At 27.0% G+C, this 20,069-nt stretch overlaps 4 protein-coding genes across 9 annotated transcripts in view; 3 read left to right on the forward strand and 1 right to left on the reverse strand.

The window, feature by feature from the left end:
- The window catches only part of LOC100865911 (casein kinase I), a 34,904-nt gene extending 24,417 nt beyond the window's left edge, over nucleotides 1-10,487 (forward strand). Inside the window, exons 9-10 of one of the 5 annotated variants that reach the window (XR_015294177.1) lie at nucleotides 811-7,831; nucleotides 8,595-10,487. Coding sequence is in view for 1 of the 5 variants with exons in the window: in XM_086914417.1 (XP_086770543.1) it covers nucleotides 811-979 (169 nt within the window). In the remaining 4 variants the exon portion in view is untranslated. Of the gene's footprint in view, nucleotides 1-810 lie in introns of all 5 variants that reach the window. The other 4 variants (XR_015294178.1, XR_015294176.1, XR_015294179.1 and 1 more) reach the window with 4 other exon arrangements.
- A 123-nt stretch (nucleotides 10,488-10,610) lies between these two features.
- LOC100864912 (L-xylulose reductase) lies at nucleotides 10,611-12,726 on the reverse strand. Its single transcript, XM_003695122.4, has 4 exons — nucleotides 12,562-12,726; nucleotides 11,431-11,860; nucleotides 11,027-11,175; nucleotides 10,611-10,932 (listed from the first exon to the last, which is right to left on the reverse strand). Exons 1-4 carry the CDS (start codon nucleotides 12,611-12,613, stop codon nucleotides 10,829-10,831), a joined length of 735 nt encoding a protein of 244 aa, XP_003695170.1. The 5' UTR covers nucleotides 12,614-12,726; the 3' UTR covers nucleotides 10,611-10,828.
- Nucleotides 12,727-13,163: 437 nt separating this feature from the next.
- LOC105735914 (uncharacterized) lies at nucleotides 13,164-16,900 on the forward strand. Of its 2 annotated transcripts, XM_086914513.1 has the most exons (6): nucleotides 13,164-13,498; nucleotides 13,622-14,079; nucleotides 15,817-16,045; nucleotides 16,143-16,284; nucleotides 16,376-16,441; nucleotides 16,683-16,900. In XM_086914513.1, coding segments are annotated over exons 3-6 (309 nt in total). In that variant the 5' UTR covers nucleotides 13,164-13,498; nucleotides 13,622-14,079; nucleotides 15,817-16,043; the 3' UTR covers nucleotides 16,782-16,900. The 2 variants fall into 2 exon arrangements, with proteins under 2 accessions (XP_086770639.1, XP_086770642.1); XM_086914516.1 differs by lacking the exons at nucleotides 13,164-13,498; nucleotides 13,622-14,079 and having other exon boundaries at nucleotides 15,965-16,045; nucleotides 16,211-16,284.
- LOC100865392 (UPF0764 protein C16orf89 homolog) lies at nucleotides 16,747-19,882 on the forward strand. Its single transcript, XM_003695126.4, has 8 exons — nucleotides 16,747-16,884; nucleotides 17,021-17,304; nucleotides 17,965-18,063; nucleotides 18,163-18,312; nucleotides 18,406-18,701; nucleotides 18,971-19,100; nucleotides 19,191-19,293; nucleotides 19,397-19,882. The coding sequence occupies exons 2-8, from the start codon at nucleotides 17,214-17,216 to the stop codon at nucleotides 19,539-19,541; spliced, it is 1,014 nt and encodes a 337-aa protein (XP_003695174.3). The 5' UTR covers nucleotides 16,747-16,884; nucleotides 17,021-17,213; the 3' UTR covers nucleotides 19,542-19,882.
- The last annotated feature ends 187 nt before the right edge of the window (nucleotides 19,883-20,069 follow it).

The raw sequence follows: 20,069 nt of genomic DNA on the forward strand, positions 1-20,069 counted from the left end.
TTTATGATCAGAAAATAATAATCTTAATAATAATCAGATAATAATAATAATCTCTGGTTTTTATTTACTATAAATTAAAATATTATATAATATATAAGATAATATGAAATTAAATAATTAAAAATTATTTAATTTTATTAATTATTATTTTATATTAAATTATTATAATTTTGAATTATTTGTTATTATTTAATGAGACTTTCTATTTTTATATTTGAATTTCAAGAATTTCGAATTTAAAAATAAAAAAAAAAAAAAAAGAAGAAAAGAAGAAGTTTCGATAAATTTCAAAGTTACGAAGTATAATATTCCTAATTTCGATCATTATTATTTTAAATTCTTATCGATAAAGTTTGTATCGATCATTTTAATGGGATCAATTAAGGACGCTTTATATAGAGGGCGTGGTCCGTGATTCTTATAGTATAGATGGCGAGTGTACAGTACGCGATTTCGATGATGTATCCTTGTAGTCTTTCCAATGCGACAACCAATATAAAATTTATCATATTCGTTGATCTTCGGAACGTGGTTAGAACGTTTAACCACGTTATCAAGATTACATCACAATCACAAATGACATGTGATTTATTTTTAGAACATTTTTTTGAAAAATCCAATTGAAGATAATGCGTTATTCGCATTGAAAAATGAATTTTCGCTATCCTTTTTTTGCCTTAACATTCCTTCGAAATAAGCTCGAATTCACTGGTTCTCATTTCGATCACAATGGATCACGGGAACAGATGGATCGAGCACGATCGTATAGATTATATTCCTCCATCCCACTAAAACACGATTTGTACATAGACTAAATCTACATCGACGGCAGGACGATGGTTCTCGGCCGGCGAAACTCACGCAATTACGCAATCAACCGGAAAGAACCGCGAAAACGAAGTCGCAGCAGTTGCACGATCCGATTTCCTTCGAGCCAAACTTGAGGAAACCCACGAGGAGTCAAAATCCATTGCGCTAGGCGATTTCAACGGTGACAGTGAATATCCTGTATATACCGTGACTGTTTGCTGAATTACAGAAAAATCGGATGACTAGAGCGTGGCTGTAAGGTAAATCCAAATAAATCGGTTATGTCAATGTTATGGGGCTAATCAAGGAACAATTAAGATGCGCCAATATCGATCGAGCGTACTGTACATTTCGTGTTCGCGCGCGAACTTCGATTACAGATTTTTTTTTTTTTTTTTTTTTTTTTTTTTTTTCTACCGCGTAATTGTCGAACTGCGAATCCATTTGTTCGAGGGAGATGATCGTTTTTCGAAACGAATGATAAAAGATAATGCGAATGAATTTTTCGTGTACGAGTATCTCTCCTCTTCTTACCACGCCTCTCGTTCCTTTTTTGTTTTGTATTATTTTTGATTCTACTTATTTTCTCGAATGAGAGGCGAATATGTTTTACAAATTTGATATAGTTCGCAGTAATGCCTCGACAGTAGACGCAGAGGTCATCCCCACTATTTCCTGAAATTACTTCGACCGAGCAAACTTTGCGTTTTTTTGTACATTAGAAGTAACTAAGGAGTAGTCGAACGTCTCTTTTCATTTCACGTAAATTTATTGTTTCTCGCTTGCTCGTCTAAGCGACCCTGAAAATGCGACGGTACAAATAATTTTCTCCCGTTAATAGACACGATCTCGAACCGGGTTTACTATCGAGGTAATACTACTTGTAATAATTAACCTAATAACCGGGCTTTATTATTTAATTAAAATTCTAATAATTAATTAGAAAATCAAAAATTACAAGAAGACAATTTTAATTAGATCGCATTAACACTGCTGTGGTGGGGATTAGATTTATAGCTGCTACGAATATATTTTCCACTATACTTATGTTTTTTATATTTTTACGAGGACGATTTCAATAGCTGACTTTATTCACATTAAGTTACAAAATTAATTGTCAGCTGCAAAAAAAAAAAATATTATAAGTAGAGAAAGAGACAAAAGTTATGGTTATTTTAATCCACACCATACCAGTTGAGGATTATATATGTTATTAAAAAAAAAAAAAAATCCGTAAATAAAGAAATTGTTAAGTTTAAGAGATTGGATAATTCAAGTGAGTTCTTCCCCGGTTAAAAGGTTAACGAAAAGAGAAAAAGCTTCGTGTGATAATAAAGAAGAATGTAAAAAAGAAAAAAAAAAAAAAGAGATGTTGTAAAGATCACGATTGAACGCTACCAAATTTATTTGGTTCATCGTGTGCTTTGTGTACATTGTATCCTTTTCTGAGTCGTGTTGATGCGTGCTTGCATTTTCGACTTACTACGTGTACGTGATACGAGAAATTTTGCGTGATCAAATTATAGCGACATTAGGGTGGAGGAGAGGGGAGAAGAGCAATATTCCAAATTTGCATAGAGAGGAACAATCGGTGGAAATTATATTTATATTTCTTGTGAATAACGTGGTTTTCTAATCCTATTTTTCGATAACATTATATACTCTCGATAATCTTTGAAATATTTCCGCCGGTGATAATTGAACAATCCTGCAATGATACACTACGACCTTTCTCGAAAGGTCGTTTATTATTTGTATACATTGCGCGTACAAAGAATTTTGAGAAAAATTAATCACCTTGAGATATATCTTCAAACATTTACTTTCAAGTTAATTAAATATCGAAAAGAAAGTTATATATATATATATATATATGGGTTTTATATATTTGTAAAAATTTTGCAAAAGAGATTCCTTCGCGGAAATGATAAATAAGTCCAGGTGTGCCATTGCAGGTTTAAGAAGTTCAAATGCACGTGGCGGGGCATTTTTAAACATGGGTTAGACAAGCTATGAGTGTATGAACGTTAAGAAATTCACCGGAAATCGAATTTCTCTTTAGCGTGAACAATTGCCTTGATTCATGAAATTTTGTTGAATGTGCGACTGTAGTGAATTTTAGAGTAGAGGGGAGAGACGATAAAAAGGGACGTAAGCACGTAAGTGTCCGAGAGAAAAACGCGAGGAAGCAGTATCCCTGATATATATATATAATATAATAACGATTGTTCTCGCGCGTGAAATACATTTTTTTGTTTCAGACGAAATTCAAGCCGAGAACGACTGATTTGCTCCGGTGTGAAACGGTTGGACAACCGATTTGATTCAAATTTTGTATATATATATATGTGTATATATATATATATACATACATACATACATAGATATACATACATGTATTTTGTACATGTAAATACGTACATCGATTAAGATAGCTTGAAAAAAAAAAAAACGCGTTTTATGCATTGAATAGATTTTTATTTTGAAACTAAATTTGAATTTGTATCAATTGTTCATTGTTTTTTTTTTTTTCTTTTTTAATTCAGCAATTATCCACATCTTGAAATTTAATGATTAAATCATTAATACACTCACTTCTTTCTTGTGATAAATGTAAGGGTCTTTTTTTTTTTTTTTTTTTTTTTAAGTAAAAAACGATTGACGAGGCATTTTTTCATCTCTATACGCAGTTCCTTTTTTTTTTTTTATCATTATTACTCCATATATTATTTTACGTTAAGTTTATTCATTTTTTTTTTTTTTAGATTATTCTTTTAGATAATTAATATAATTTAATATTGAGGGACGGAGATGATTGATACGTTGATTTTATTCAAATAAATTTAAAGAAAAATTATTTATCGTATAACGAGATAATAATCGAAATCTTGAAATCTTTTTTTTTTTTTTTTTTTTTTACATTAGAGATGAATTGAACTGAACGCGCTGTTCATTCTTTAATTACAATCTCGAATACTATATATTATGTAATTTCGATTTAAAGATAATATATAAAAAAAAGTATCACAACACAAAGTTTTTTATATAATTTTTTTTTTTAATGTGTTTTATGCACATATTGTCATCCAAAGACAATAACATTAATTGATTAATTATTTACAAAATCTGAATCAAATCAAAAATCTAACAATCGTTTATCCGTTTCGTTAGCCAATCGATTATTCGACGGAAGTAAAAGAAAAATATATATATATATACATATATATATTTTCCACGAAATCGCTCGCGTCTCCTTTCATCCCTTCATATATTTCAATCTTAACTCTTCACAATTTTCACCTATCCATCCCCCTATCCCATCACTTCCTGTTGCCTCCCTCCTCCTCCCTTGATCGAATTTGTCTTTGTATAAAAAAAAAAAAAAAAAAAAGAAAAAAAAAAGAATCGTGGAAACGCATTGCATACAAAAATGGTGAAAAACAAAAAAAACGTGATATAAAAAAAAAAAAAGAAGGTTATATATAAATATATATTATACCGACACGTGTTTTTCTATGTATTTTTTTCATAGGGTACTACTACTATTGCTATTATTATTACTATTACCAATTAACTAATAACTAATTAAAACTACTACCAACTATTACTATCATTACTACCGCTGCTGCTATTGCTAATTACATACACATACACATATACACACACAACATGAACACATTCAAATTTATTACGTTATGACTTGTATAAAAGAAAAAAAAAAAGGCGACCCATTAACCCTTATGTCAATGTTGGAAAATTTCCAAACACCGTTTCAAACTTTTGATTTGGCTATTTTTGTAGCGATACAATTTTTTATATTTGAAAATATAAATCGATATAGCAATTATACCAAATAACGGTGATGCGGATGGATTTAAAAATATTTTGATAGGAAAATAAAATATTTTAAATCAAATATTTATATTTTAAATTATATTGTATAATTACATTAATTTTTATCGTGGATACAGTAAATATTTTAAAATTGTGCCCTCCTACAATTGTATATGTATATTCATTATGAAGATTCAACGTGCGAGCAATGTAATCCAATTCAAGAGAAATATCAATGAGACAATATTAATGATAAGATTCGTCTATTTTTTTTTAATTTTTTTTTTTTTCCAATGGAAATTTTGTCAAAAAATTTATCTTCTCTCTCTTTAAAATTTAAATTTTCTTCCGTAAAATAAAATCTAATACGAAATGAATTGAATTGATTTGATAATAAATAATAAAACAAAATTTTTCCTTTATTTTAAATAAGTAAGATATAATCTAAATAATTAAGCAAATAAATGAATTATATCGTATTTGGTTAATCATAAATATATTGGTAAAAAATTCTATTAAAAAAAAAAAAAAGAAATCAAAAATACAAAAATTCACTAATATCTCACATATTCGCGTATGTTTTTTTTTCTTTCACTCTCGCTTTCACTTGCTAGTGTCTTTTCTGTGTTTTAACAAGAAACGTAAACAAACTTTCGCCACGTCAGAATTAATACATCTGTTAACCTCGAATTTTTTCCAATTACGAAATATTTACTGTTACCGGATATCCTGGTGTTGACATAAGGGTTAATCCGCAACGATCATTTCGAGAAAAAAGAGAATAAAATTTTCGACAATTTATCACGGAAACGACGAATCTTTATACAATTTTTTGCGTATTGCAATCTTTCCGCCATTTTTTTCTTTCTTCGTATTTATTCGCATTCATTCAATTTTTTCCATCCTCTGCGCTGATGTTCGTTCTGGGCTCTCTTGTACAATTGTGAAATAATATTATTAATAATATTTATCAGATCACAAGTTGTACACCTATAATATATTTAATTATATTATTATGTGATATTCGATATTATTTATGTGAACTGAAAGTTATGTGATTAAATCACAAGTTAGTTCGATACCTTGTAAATTATTATATTTTCCATAACAGTAATAAATTTCGTAATAAAAGTATAAATAATAAAGATTTGTAAATAAATCTTATAAATTACAAGTTATCTAAGTTATTTTATTTAAAATTGTAAAATTGTAAAAGAAAAAATTTATAACCTACAATTTCAATACTTGTCGATTATTATTAATTGATGAATCATTGGACAAGAGAGTTTTTTGGTTAAATTTTAGAATAAGAAAAAGAAGTTGTTGGAAATATATTTATCTGTTAAATGTTTTTTTTTTTTTTTTTTTTTTTTTGTGAATTTCAAGTTCATTTTTTTCAAAATGTATCGATTATTGTTGAATGTATTTAGCGAGAATAAGATACGACTTCAAGTCATATATTTTGTTACGTTTTAGAAATTATATAAATATATAATTCGATTAATGAAACGTGAAAATATTAAAAAAACGCTTTCTAGTTGTTTATAATTCAAAATTTGGATTGGAAAATGGATTGGAGTTGGAAATTTATATCGATGTTTAGTTGCCTCGTTTTACATGAGCGCAGAGGGTTGACGATGATAATTTTACGAATAGGAAGAAGAAGTCGAGATCATTCAATAAATATTATAAATATTTATAATTTATATTGATAGAAACTTAATATTGATTAGAAACTTGAATTAATAATTAGAAAATATTAGAAAATATTGCATGATGATTTCTATCGTTGTAAGTTTTAATTTATTTTATACAAAAAAAAAAAATTATTCTGTTCACACTCGTGCAATACTTTGCAATTGTTGATTCGATATTATTCTTCCTAGACGATATTTTTCATCTTTTTGTTGAAAAATATTCTTGATTCGATTGTATCCCGGCTTTAAATTCGAAATAAAAGTGATTAATTCTAGCTTTCGAATCGTAAACGAATTCGTTTTGAAAAATTGAGGTTAAGTTATGAGGCTAATCTTGTTGATTGTTCTAGACTTCGTAAAATAATGATTATATGGATATTGAATCAAGAAATTATTTTTCGAATTTTGACTTAGAGGAAACAAACACTGCCAGCGCAGGCGGAAATTCTTGCGTTCTCTCTTTCATGACTGAATGATACGCACAGAAATTAATTTTGTCACGATTCGTCGTTTTCCCCTTGAATATTGTTGCAATATTGAAGAAAAATATTCGCGAGAAGAACAAAGAGTCAAAGAAATAATCTTCTCGAGATGATCAGTGCCAGTACAAAAAAAAAAAAAAACACATCAGCACATATTGTTTTTTTCCTCCTTTTTACAATGGAACAATTTGCGCCACGCGAGCTATGTTCGATTAAATTGGAATAGAAACGTGATAAAAATTTTAAACGAGAGAATGATAAAAATCCGAAGGAAATCGTTGACGTAAACTGAATTAAAAACAAAAGCTAGTTAACAAAATTGGCTAGTAAAGTAAAAAAGAAAAGCGAAAATAAAAAATAAAAAAAATAAAAAAAGAAACGATAAAGAGAAAAAAGATCGTGCGCGCTTGATTTCGCTCGGCCTAGTGGAGCTTCTTTTTCTTCTTCTTTATCTTCTTCTTCTTATTCTATTTCTTCTCGAGTCTGTAAGGAGCCTATAGCAATTCATATGAGACTTCTTAAAAACGGAGAAGAATTGCGGAAGGAAAAGGAATGAAAAAAAAAAAAAAGAGAAGAAAAGCAAGAGCAAAGATAAAGAACATGCGAAGTAGGGAAGAGTTTACTTGAAGACATTTACGACGAGGCGTCACGACGATCACGGCATTGAGGTATAATATAAATTCGCGATCAATCATATTTTAACTATAATCGAAATTGTACCGATTTGCGAACAGCTTGTATATGTATATATATATATATACATGTACATATACGATCTATTCAAAAGAAAATAATTATGAAATATAAATGACGTATGTGTGCGCATGCGTGTATGATTTGCGAATGACGGACGGTGAATTCTCTTTTCATGTAAGTATGATTTACTTATTCGAACTGTACTACATAGTGCGTGATGCAACGAGTATGTGTGACGATATTGCGAAAGAAAGAATGGGGAAAAATAATTGGATGAAATGTCCGAAGAAGCAAAGCAAATATCGACAAAGAGTATTTATAAAACTGCCTTTGTGAATTATACATGCAAGAAGAGACAAAGCAAAGTGTTTTTTAATAGTTTGGAATCGAGCTGCATTAGGCTTGCTTTCCATTTTAACTTCTTCTGATTCTTATTTCGTTTCATCAATTTAATATTTGTGTTACATTTGTGTATCAAAATTTTTGTTTGTCCGCAAAACAAAAAAGAGACAAAAGAGACAGAATGACAGATCGAAATAATTCAGTATTTACTCGTTATAACCTCAAAATTCAAGAATGGCCACGAGGCCATGTGTAATTGTTAAAGATACGAAATTTTAACTTTATTTTATGTTTATAAAGAATGATAGTTAGTGAAAGACAAAAAAAAGGATTGAAATTTCAAACATTCGAAGAAATTTATGAATACCAAGTACACTAGATCCTATTAAAGATAATTATTATCCGGTGATGAGAACGATTCCTGAGCATATAACGAATAAATTCTGTACAATGTATATTTGAGAAAAATCGAGAGAGAGAGAGAGAGAGAGAGAGAGAGAGAGAGAGAGAGAGAGAGAGAATGATTGTGTGTGTGTGTGTGTGTACATACTGCGTATGTGGAAAGATAACGCGGAACAAACATGATATTCGTGGCTTTTGTTGCATTCTAGTACGAGTTTTTTTTCGTTTCTTCTTCATCGCATAAAACAAAACAAAAAAAAAAAAAAAAAAAAACTCTTGCCATCTTTGAGACTCGACCTTTTGCTTGCATTCACGTTTTCTTTCTTTATAGGTTGATGAAAAGCACGAGCGGCTAACTGATCGACTAAACGTCTCTAGGCTACCCACGGATTTAATCGTCGAGTTTAATCCGGTGGCGAGAGTTTGAGAGGGAGAAAACGCCTAGCCGGAACGGCGAGCGTATACGAGTCATTTCAGTTGTGTCTCTAAGGATCCATTTTCTCCTTGGAATCGAATTCTCGATGTAGAAAAACCGAATACATAACATATAACACTGACGCTTTCGCCACACATTTCTTTCTTAGTTTCTCGTCGTGTGTATTATGCGTGTACGATCGTCGAGGATGGCAAGAGCGAATAGGTCGAAAGAAAGAAAGGAAAAAAAAAAAAAAAAGAAAAAATCAGAAAAGTAGAACCTGCGCTTGATTATATTGATCGAATCTGCATTTTGAAAAAAAAAAAATGCAAAAAAAATTTATCGACAAGATATTATTATTGCGTAAGAATAACGACGAGAAAAAGAAAAAGAAAAACGTATAAATTTGCGAATATTTAACCTATCGCCGCGGATCGTCGATCCATTAAAGAGCGTTGTCCTTTGTTCTTTCTTCGGAAATGATGACAAAAAGAACAGACATTTTTCATTGGAAAAACGAAGACAGATACTTTGGTGGATCGATCAGAAATTAAGGAAATTAAGCTTGCATTATTCGAAATTCTTGATGTGAGTTCGTTAACTCCTAAACTGAAGTGCAATTGTGAAAAAAAAAAGGAAAAAAAAAAAAACAAGAAAAAAATGACCGTCGTTGTCCGTTTGCTTGTTCGTTTATCGATGTATGTATTGACGACGACGCGATGAATGTTGCGTGAGATATTCGAGTTTTTTTTTTTTTTTTCCGTTGTCTTCGTACTCTTATTCTTTTTTCGTCTTTTTCTTCTATTTTTCATTTCTTCTCTCTCTCTTTTTTTTTTGGTAGCCTAACGCATGACTTGAAGTTAATCCTTTATGAGTGATGGAAATAGGGCCATAAGAACAGTGCGTACACAACCACAATAACATTCTCCGAAACGATATATTAATAATAATCAAAATAGGCAGCTATTTAATAACCGCCGTACTCTTTGGAGATTCCCGAGTAGCGTGAACGAAGGTGCATTGATGAAACAGCGTTTCTACGTGTTAACCGATTTTAATACTTGTACTCTATCGAATCGTAGAATAGTGATTCTTAATCTGCGAACGTGTAATCATGTATTTTTTGAAATTTACGAAAGACACACTTGATGGTCTATAATTAATTTTTTATATGATACAAAGAGAAGGTATATAGCTCTTGAAGAAAGCGAAAAAGTGAGACTAGGCGATCGTTCGTTTTTCTTATTAATTTTTCTTTTTCTTTTCTTTTTTCTTATTCTTTTTTTTTTTTTTTTTTTTTTATTTTATTTTATTTTATTTTATTTAGTCCTTTTCGTTTGATCGAGTGGCTGCGAAACAATTTTGCGAAACGATTAAGAATTACTGGCATAAAGGGTTAATTTTGAATGGAAATACTTCGCTCGTAACGATTGATTGCGAAAGGAGATGTACATCAAATCAAATGCAACGTGTCTAAATCAGTTTGAACGTCTCCTACCGTGCAGGCAGTCTAATTTCGCGTTTTTCTCCGCCACTTTATGTTCATTGTAGGGATTCAAATAATTATTGATTAGAAAGAGCCGAAAAAACGAAATGTTTGTTTCAAACCGGAAATGGCGGCGATGGGAGGGACTTCGATGAAACAATAACGCGTCTCGTCTTAAATATTTTCAGAAAATAAATGAGTTTTCTTTCACGACGAGCGTTCATTGTTTCACGCCGTTTCCTGCCGTTTGCTCACCGAATTCTAGTTAAATAATGAAAAAAGAAGAAACGAAGCGTTTTTTAAATTAAACGAGATAAACGAGATAACTGTGTTGATCTTTTTTTCTTTCTTCTATTTCATTCTTCTTTCTAAACTTCAAAACCTTGTTTCATCCTCTCCTGTATATTTCTATTCAATAAAATTTTAATAATACTCAAAACAAGTTATAACATTAAACATAAAAATATTTATTTGAATTGTATTTCAATTGTATATAAAAGAAACAATATTTTTTTATCTTATAAAATTATTTTTTTCTAAAATTAAAAAATATAATTAGAATTTATATAAATAATATAAATATATAATATATAAAATGATATAAAAATGATATAAATATAAAAATAATATAAAAATAAATGATATTGAAGGTTGATTTATGCAATTATGTCGCTAAAAATCCACCATCCACTGGCAATGTAATTCCATTAATCATTGAGCTATGATTGCTTAATAAATACACTACCGCATCTACTACCTCGAACACTTCTGCAAAATATATAAGAATAGAATAAAATATAAATAATAAAACTGGTAGAAATTTATTCCAAAAATAGATTTCATAAATGAAATGATTACCTACCACCAAATCGACCTAATGGTATTTTGTCTAACATAGTTCGTGCTTTTTCCGGATCACTCCAGCCTAATTTTCCCATTTCCGTCAAAATCACTGTAGGATTAACGGTATTCACTCGAATATTATAAGGACCAAGTTCAAGAGCCATTGTCCTGGAAAGGAATAGTTATTAAAAGTGAATCTCACTTAATAAATTTTACCAATAACTATTAAAAAAAGGTAAGTAAAAAGTAAGTAGATTATAGATACATATATAAATTACAGCATAATAGATAATTATATCTCAAGTTTTTAAGATTTTTATAACATAAAAAATACAATTCATTTTTTTATTTATATTATAAAGTAATATTACAAGAAAAAATATTGAATATCTTGAAATAAATAAAAAACTAATTTTTTCTTACTTAGATAACATATCTACTGCTCCTTTCGAAGCGCAATAGATAACATGATCCTTTAAAGCTGCTTGGCTAGCTTGCGAAGAAATATTAACAATACTACCACCAACTTTTCTTTGAATCATATTTTTTGCGATTATCTGAGAAACATTTAGTATAGCTTTCACATTTACTGTAAATGTTAGATCAAAATCTTCTGGCGTAGCATCAAAGAAAGAATTAAGATGTGCAACACCGGCATTATTCACTAAGAGATCTATAGGTAACACACTTTCAACGGCTTTCCTGGTGGCGTCCCAATCGCTGAGATCGACGCAAATACATTGAATACGAGGATCTTCTGTACATAGCTTATCTAGATTGTTTTTTTCCTTGGATAGCGCTATTACTTGACCTTCATATTTGGAAAGACGAAGAGCCAAATCTTTGCCAATACCTATGATTTAAAATATTTAATATGTTAAATAGACAATGTTTTCTATGTGAAGGAAAATAATTACGAATATAACTATATATTTAGCATGAAATGAATATGAATGAATGTGATTTATAGTTGGTTTATAATCATGATATAATTGAAATGTTCCTTATTTATCAATTTAAAATATAATAATTTGAAATATTTTGTAAATCAAATAAAAAAATAATTAAAAACAATTATAAAATAAGAATATTATTAGAAAAATATTAAAAAATAAAAAAAATAAATATTGAAACATTCAGATAAATCTTATAATATGAATCTTATAAATTTGTGATTTAATTACAATTAGTCACATCATAATCATAAATTAATATAATTATATATGATTAATATAATTAATAAAATTCATACTAATTGAAATTTTTTTATAAATAGCACAATATATTCATGAAAATTTATTTTCAATGGGAACTGTTGTATTTCAAGATATGTATTATTATATAATCAACTTTTATCAAACAAAAAATATATAGCTCTTTCTGATTGGTTCAATTGAAATTCTTTATCAATAAAGAAATCTGCATAAACAGTGTGTAAGGATTTAAAATAGAAGAGAATTTAAAATAGTATTTAAAAATTGTCTTTATTAGAAATTAAAATTTAAATAGAAAAAAGTTTACATTGAATTATGAATATGTCAACTATATACATACCTCGTCCGGCTCCTGTTACAAGAATACGTTTTCCCACAAAATTGATGTTCATGGCTATGAATGCGTTAGCAACTACTGTGAAATATTGCTTGTTAAATATATTTATTCTATTTAACCCCACCAATAACCATCAACTATCTGTATTAGTTTGATAATAAAGATGGCAGAATAAATTGGCGCTTATTCAAATATGCTTATTATAATATTTTATATATTATATTATTATTATATATATTATTATAATATTATTCATTATAACTTTAGAAATTTATAATACAAAAATTAATTTGTTGCAATTATTGAGATAAATTTTTATTTATGATTATAATTTTTTAAAAATAAAGATAAAAATTCTTTAAATACATTTTAAACAAAATTTCAAAAGATATTTTTTTTCTTTTTTTAAAAATTTTTTTTTTATTTTTTGTAAAAATGTAAATAGTAAAAATAAAAAAGAATAATAATAATAAAGATATAAATAGTGATATAAAAAGGAATTTATTAACTGTTTCTATAAAAAATATTTTACAATTTTCGTCTTATGTATTTTTAAATTTTTAGCAATTATTTGAGCAATTATTTTAAATGATCGATTATCGATCATATTGATATCGTAAAAGATTCATGTTGTAAATGGTTTCCTGTCAAATTTACATTTATGTAAAAATTATACCACGAATATATTATTTTATCTTTGGAACTTTTTATTATTTTTATTTATAAATGAAATATATAAATTTTAACAAGTATTTCAGTCAATCAATAAATAAATTATGTATATTAATTCTTGAGCTAATGTATTCTTGAATTAGTGTATCATAAATTTTAACCTCTACAAAACGACATCGAAAAGCGTCGATGAATGTAATGTCATGAATTGTTATACGAATATGCAACGTAATAATGGTGTTTTGAAAATTAATGTGGCAAATACAAGGTAATATATTTTAAAAAGTAATTTCTATTGAAATTATTAAATTCATTCATTAAAATTAACATAGAATTTATATAGATACTATTGCAACTTAAAATAATTATAATTTTTTATGATTTTTCATAGGTTAGATTGGAATATGATATTTGTTCTGAAACTATTATAATTTTTATCTTCTTTATTTTTACAATAAATCCATTGAAGAGGAATATCAACATCAAAAATTATAACAGAATTTTGTATGATTAATACAATTATGAAAACAATGGCATCCGAGAACTTTTTTGGAAGTGGTGGCACATTTCATCGTGCTTTGATGTTTATGCTCAAACTTGGTTGGCAATCACGGTTTCGTCTCCCAATTCTTCTAGTTATTGTACTTGTCGCTATGGATTATAGACTTCAATTAGAAATTGAATTTGAAGTTAATCCTGAGCAACATAATCATTTGTGATTTAAGGAAAATTATTTATAAGTTAATTCTAGATTATATCATTGAAGAAAATTTTATCATCATATAAATCATCATAGAAAGTGCAAAAAGCTATTTTTCACTCTATAATAAGAATATCAAGGATCAAAGGGTATTGTTGATACTTTTATTCTTTTGTTATAGTTTCTAATTGTTGCAGTTTGATGCTGTGTTAGAATTATATAGGCTAAGAAAATTATTAACTAATATTAATTAATGTTTTTAATTATTCAGTATTCAGTATATCATTCTTAGAAAGAAGAGATAACATATAAGTTTTTGATTCAATTAAATTTAAAATATCAATCATTGTATCATATTATATAATTTTTACTTTTTGCTTTATTCATTATAAATTTTAAATATACAGTAGTCCTTTGGTTATTTGATTTAATAAAAATAATAAAATTTGTAATAATTAAGGGGATCAAAAAATCAGGGAATTTTATTTCTTAGATCAATAGATAGATATAAACATATCATGATACAGTTTTTAGGATATATGCATTATCTAATCATTATATTTAGAAAATAAATGTTAAATATTTATTGAGTTGAATTGTTAATAGAAATGTGAATAATACAACAATATATAATTCAATTACATTTAAAAAATTTTTATTTTTATTTTCAGAAGAATAGATTTGGTTATATGATTTCTTTTTATTTTGCATAATTAATATTGAATCAGAATAATTTATAAATTAGATAATCGAATGACTACTGTAATAATTGTTTTATATTTATTCATTTATAATATAATAAAATGTGTAATTTTTAATATTATATAATATTAAGTTATATATCTCTGAGACTGATATTTAAACAAATATCTTTATTGAAATATGAAAAAGATGTAATAAATGTGATCAAATATAAAATGGTACAGTTAATAAATAATCAAATTCTTTTGCACTGTACCTATTATCATATATTTAGTCGTCAAAAATATCCATACAAATTATATCTATTTTTGCTATTAAAACATTAGAAAATCTATTTAAAAATATGTTAATAGTTTATTCAAAAGATTTATATGATTATAAAAGGCTGATGAAATATTAACATAATTTTAATTCCTTCAATGTATGTAATTTTTTTTTTTTATTGAATATTTCATATTCAAGTAGATTTTTGAAACTTGATAATTATTAAATGAATATATAATCCTATAATTTCATTTTTTACAAATGCTAATTTAAATAAAAAATAGTATGTAATTAAATTTTTTAAGTAAAATAAAAATAATTTAGATTAATAATTATACAAATGGATTTTTTTACAAATATTTTATAAAAAATTATTTCATTTATTTCGTGTTATTATTTAAACATGTTATTTCATACAATACTTCAATTTTTGTCAAATATTATTATATTCATGAATTTCAATCTAATGTTAATTTTAATATATGAAAATTAGATTATTACATATGCTATGTATGTAGATTAAAATAAATATTATATGATTAGATAATATCAATTATTATGAATAAATAATAACTATTCTCAATTCTAATATTTAATTCATATATTTAACATTTTAAATAAATGTTGAAACTCGTTAATGTTGCAATTCACATTATAAACGATTTGTAAGTATTCATCGTAATTGTAAATGTAAACAGTTGTGTATTCAATATTACTAAAATAAAAAATTAAAAGATTATTTTTATAAATCTTTTTTCTATTTTTTTAGCGAAAAATTACTACATATTAAAATGCACACATATAATTTTTTTCCTGAATATAAGAATATAAAAAATAATATAAGGGTATCAAAATAAAAATAAAAATTTTAAATTTAAATCTAATAATTATTATATTAACAAATTATTTAACAATTACAGGTTTTCATATAAAACTATGATTTTACGCAGTCAATAAATTGTTGTGTCGTAATTCGTACATTTTAAAAACAATCACAACCTTCGTAATGAATCGAAACCTTTTCGTAATGAAAAAGAAATTCGTTGGCTTCACAACGAATATAAAAGATGCCTGTGCCTAGAACAATGGCAGTGTTACATTTCTTCTTAATGACTTTTAAGCGAGAGATTAAGAATAAATTTTTAGCATGTAAGTTATTAAATTTATTAGTTTATTTAAAGATTTTACATTTATTTTATTTTATTGAATAAAATATAGTTATTTAAAATAATTGTTTTGTATAAAGGATATCGAATCTAGTTTATTTCATTATTTCAATTATAATTTCGGCTCTTGCAATGAGGACTTCTTCAGAAACAATAGAAACAGAAGAATTGATAAATAGTGTTCAATCTCCTATAATTATGGTACAAGATTATCCAAGCATGGTAATTGACCTTTCTATTTATTATATTTATGTAAAGATTTTTATTATCAGTTTCTAATTTTTCCTATTTTTATCCAAATTTTATTATACAGATTAAATCAATGCAGGATAATTCATATGATAATAATGATAGACCATGCCAAATAGAATATCAAATTGTAAGTTCATTATGAATTTTATAATCAAATGGCAAATTTATTCTTCTTTGTTAAAATTGAAATTGTACAAAAAAAATTATTAAATTAAAATTAAATTAAAAAATTAGAAAATTGTAATTAAACAAATTAAATTAAAACTAGAAAAATGTGATATATTATTAAATTTTGCCATCTGAATTCAAATACTTTTCTAAAATAATAATAACAATATAAGAGAAGAATATTATTACTTCAATTGCAGATTAAGAAAAGAGCAGGAAAATGTGTAAAACTAAGCCGTGGAGTAACTGGTTGTGTTTCTGGTGATTACATGAATCCTTTTCATCCTGACTGCTTTTGAATTCTTATACAAATAATTTAAAAAAAAAAAATCAGCCTAAAATTACTTACCTAACCTAAAAAAACCGCCACCTTATGTTGTAACGCTTCTATCAATAAAACAGGTATCTTTCCCCGCTATATTTTCGTGTTAATCAAGATTTACCATCAGCCATTCGTTTTCCTTACTTTCTTCCGTTCCATCGAATGTTAATCAACCACCCACGAGTATTCAAGTTCTTGAAACTGATTTCATTTAAGAGTTGGCTCCCCAGGATTCGACACGTTGATCTTCACGAGGAAAAGTGATTTCCGATGTACGTGACAAAGAAAAACTACTTCAGTTTTAATTTCATTAAAATCTTATGGACTTATGGGGGTTTGCGGTGGGGCTGTCGCTATAAAATCCTTGGAAAATCGAGATCCTGTTTCTTCAGAGTTGTGAAAGAGCTGTATGGAAATGCTTGGAAAGTTTGCTTGGGTGATTCTGCTTCTCTGTGCCTTCCCGCCATGGAGCTATGGAAACTTTGCTTCCAAGAATTTTGGTAAGATTGGAAAAATCTTGAAATTTTTCCTAATTTATTTTTATTTAATTTGGAGAATTTATTTTTTTACTATTTTTTTTTAATAATTAAAGTGGTATAAAGAATCTATTTTATTGTATTTTGTTAATTTTTTTTTCGAAAAATCAAAGTATGCTAAATTTGAATTTAATAATTAGATTTAGAATTTAAAGTCTTATTTATCAGTAACAGATTTAGCAAAATGAAAACTCTTGAAATTTCCGACTTGAATTTTTAAAAAAGAAAAAAAAAATATATATATACAAAAAATGTAGGATTTAATTAATTTTATCTTTATTATAAAATCAAAATAAAAATAATAAATAAAATAATTTCTGTTCCTCGGAAATGTCAAGAATACTTTTCTGGTAATTTTGTATATTTTAATAATATTCTTTTTTATTTTTTTTTAAATGATAAAAATTATTCTAATTCATTTAAAAATGCAAAACATTTATTAATAATTTATAATTTTTTTTTTAGTAAATTTAAATTATTTCTACTTAGGAATATCCTAAATATTTCTATACATTATATATTCCAAATGTAAAAAATTAGATGAAAAAATTGTGTAATTCAATGACTTTTTTAAATTTGTTGTTTTGTTTAGTCACCTATTAAATCCGTCACTGTTTATTGCAGAAGAAATATTAGTCAAGTTATCTAAAGTAATCGAATACATTCATCAAAGACCTCAACAAATGAACGCCGATGTTACGTTATCTCTAACTATTGTCCAAGGTAAAACTACAATATAAACTTACAATATTGCAAATTTACAATTTTACGATTATTATCTTTGAAACATTGAACATATCATTTCAATGTTATTTTTTACAGCTAATATTGCTGCTATTTTTTTACATAAAAATGCACAATTCTTGACCGATAAACATCGAAGTATACTTACGACGATTTTAAAGCTTTGCGATTTAACAAGACGAGATTTATTAAATAAAATTATTTTAGAGAACGAAGATATCCGATTATGTAAGAAAATTTAATTTTAACGAAAGAGAAAAATATTATCGTGAAAAAATTTATTTATTTTCGAACACAATAATGAAAACGGTCAATTCATAGTGCACGAAACAATAAATTATCCCAATTTATGGATGAAAAAGATATCGTGGCGGCATGGCACTCTAATAAAAGGGAGAGCCAATATCGGATTATGTTATCGAGATATACGAGATCTGGTAATGCAAGGAGTGCCTAAAGAGGAAGAAAGCGATCGATGTCTTGTTGAAATCGTTCGAAATAAGTTTAATTCGGATCATAGAATTCCTAGTTTATGCCTCGAAATATTAACTACTCGAGAATCTACCAAAGGATATCCTCTCACTCATCGATTATTAATCGTTCAAATTGCTAAAATAGTTAGTATATCCTTATTAGAATTTTTTCAGTTTGTTCTTCTACACGTAGGATTACAAGTATCCAAAAATTTGAGAAATTATTCTTCAAGCAAAAATAGAATGAAAATTAAGAATAAAAAAAACTACATTTTTGGCTGTATCGTTTATTATTATTAAGTAACAACAAATTTTTTTATTTTTATCTTATTTTCGCTTGGAAAATAATTCTTTTCGATATCTATAATTGAAGATGCTGTGTATATCTCTAATTAAACGTAATTTCTTTTCAGATGGAATGTGACAAAGATCTTCCCTCTTCAGAATTAATACTTTTTTATTGTTCCGCAATTTTTCAAGATCTGATCGATATCGAGATAGCTGGATTTCCTTATCAAACACCAGATTTAATGATGGAACAGGGTATATAAAGAATAAAAAATACTTCAACATTTTTTAAATTTTGTATCATTGTGTTTTTTTTACACAATTTCTTTTCTTTTCTTTTGAAAGTTGTTTTATGCGGCATCGAAGGCTTTCTTGAATTCACTGATAAGCATTATCAACGATTAATATTGGATTGGTCACATCCCAGCGGTTGCTTCAGTTCTTTCGGGTACGTTCCTTCAATGATAGATTATATTGTTTTTCTCACATTCCACTTTGAACTTTGGCATACAATCGGCCAACATAAAAATATATAATATTCTTTTTCACAGAAATAAGTTTCTTAATAACAAAATGCGCGTGATACGAAGAGCTTCGATGCAAACTGATTTCGGCTGCGATAATCACGCCACTGGTTTAGCCGCTGCCTCTCTTTCTTTATTTATTCGCAAAAGTTTAGAGAATACGTATGAGTGAACAACGGAATTATCTGTCGTTTGCATGAAAAGTATACGTGTGTACTAGCATGTATGTATAAACTCATATATACACATATGGAATAGAATCTAAAGTTACGTTTTCAGAGAAAAATAATAAAAAATTCTTGTCAGACATTTTATGTTACTTAAAAAAACAAAATATTGTAAATGTTTTTTCGTAAAATATTTCTATATAATTTGATATTTTTATTGAATTATCAATAAAATGTTTCTTGTTATCGCTTCGTTGAGAACGCACAGTTGGATGAAGAAATGAAGAGAATGTGAAGAAGAAAATGATGAAATAAAGGAATAAAAAATAAAACAAATACAAACAAATAATAATTTATTTTTCATAGTTTTCGTAACAATAGTTACAATATTATATTACGCGGTAGAAATAGAAGAGAAAAAAATGGGGGGGGGGGGCAGGAAAAATAAATAAAGTCAGTCGTTAACCTTGCGTAGGAGACTGGTTCTTGCAGTGTAGCGTATATTTTTACATACGCTTAACATTTTCGTTATC

The sequence above is a fragment of the Apis florea genome, unplaced genomic scaffold (genome assembly GCF_048593485.1).
Source record: "Apis florea isolate Af1SG1 unplaced genomic scaffold, ASM4859348v1 contig_1914_pilon, whole genome shotgun sequence".
Classification (NCBI taxonomy): domain Eukaryota; kingdom Metazoa; phylum Arthropoda; class Insecta; order Hymenoptera; family Apidae; genus Apis; species Apis florea.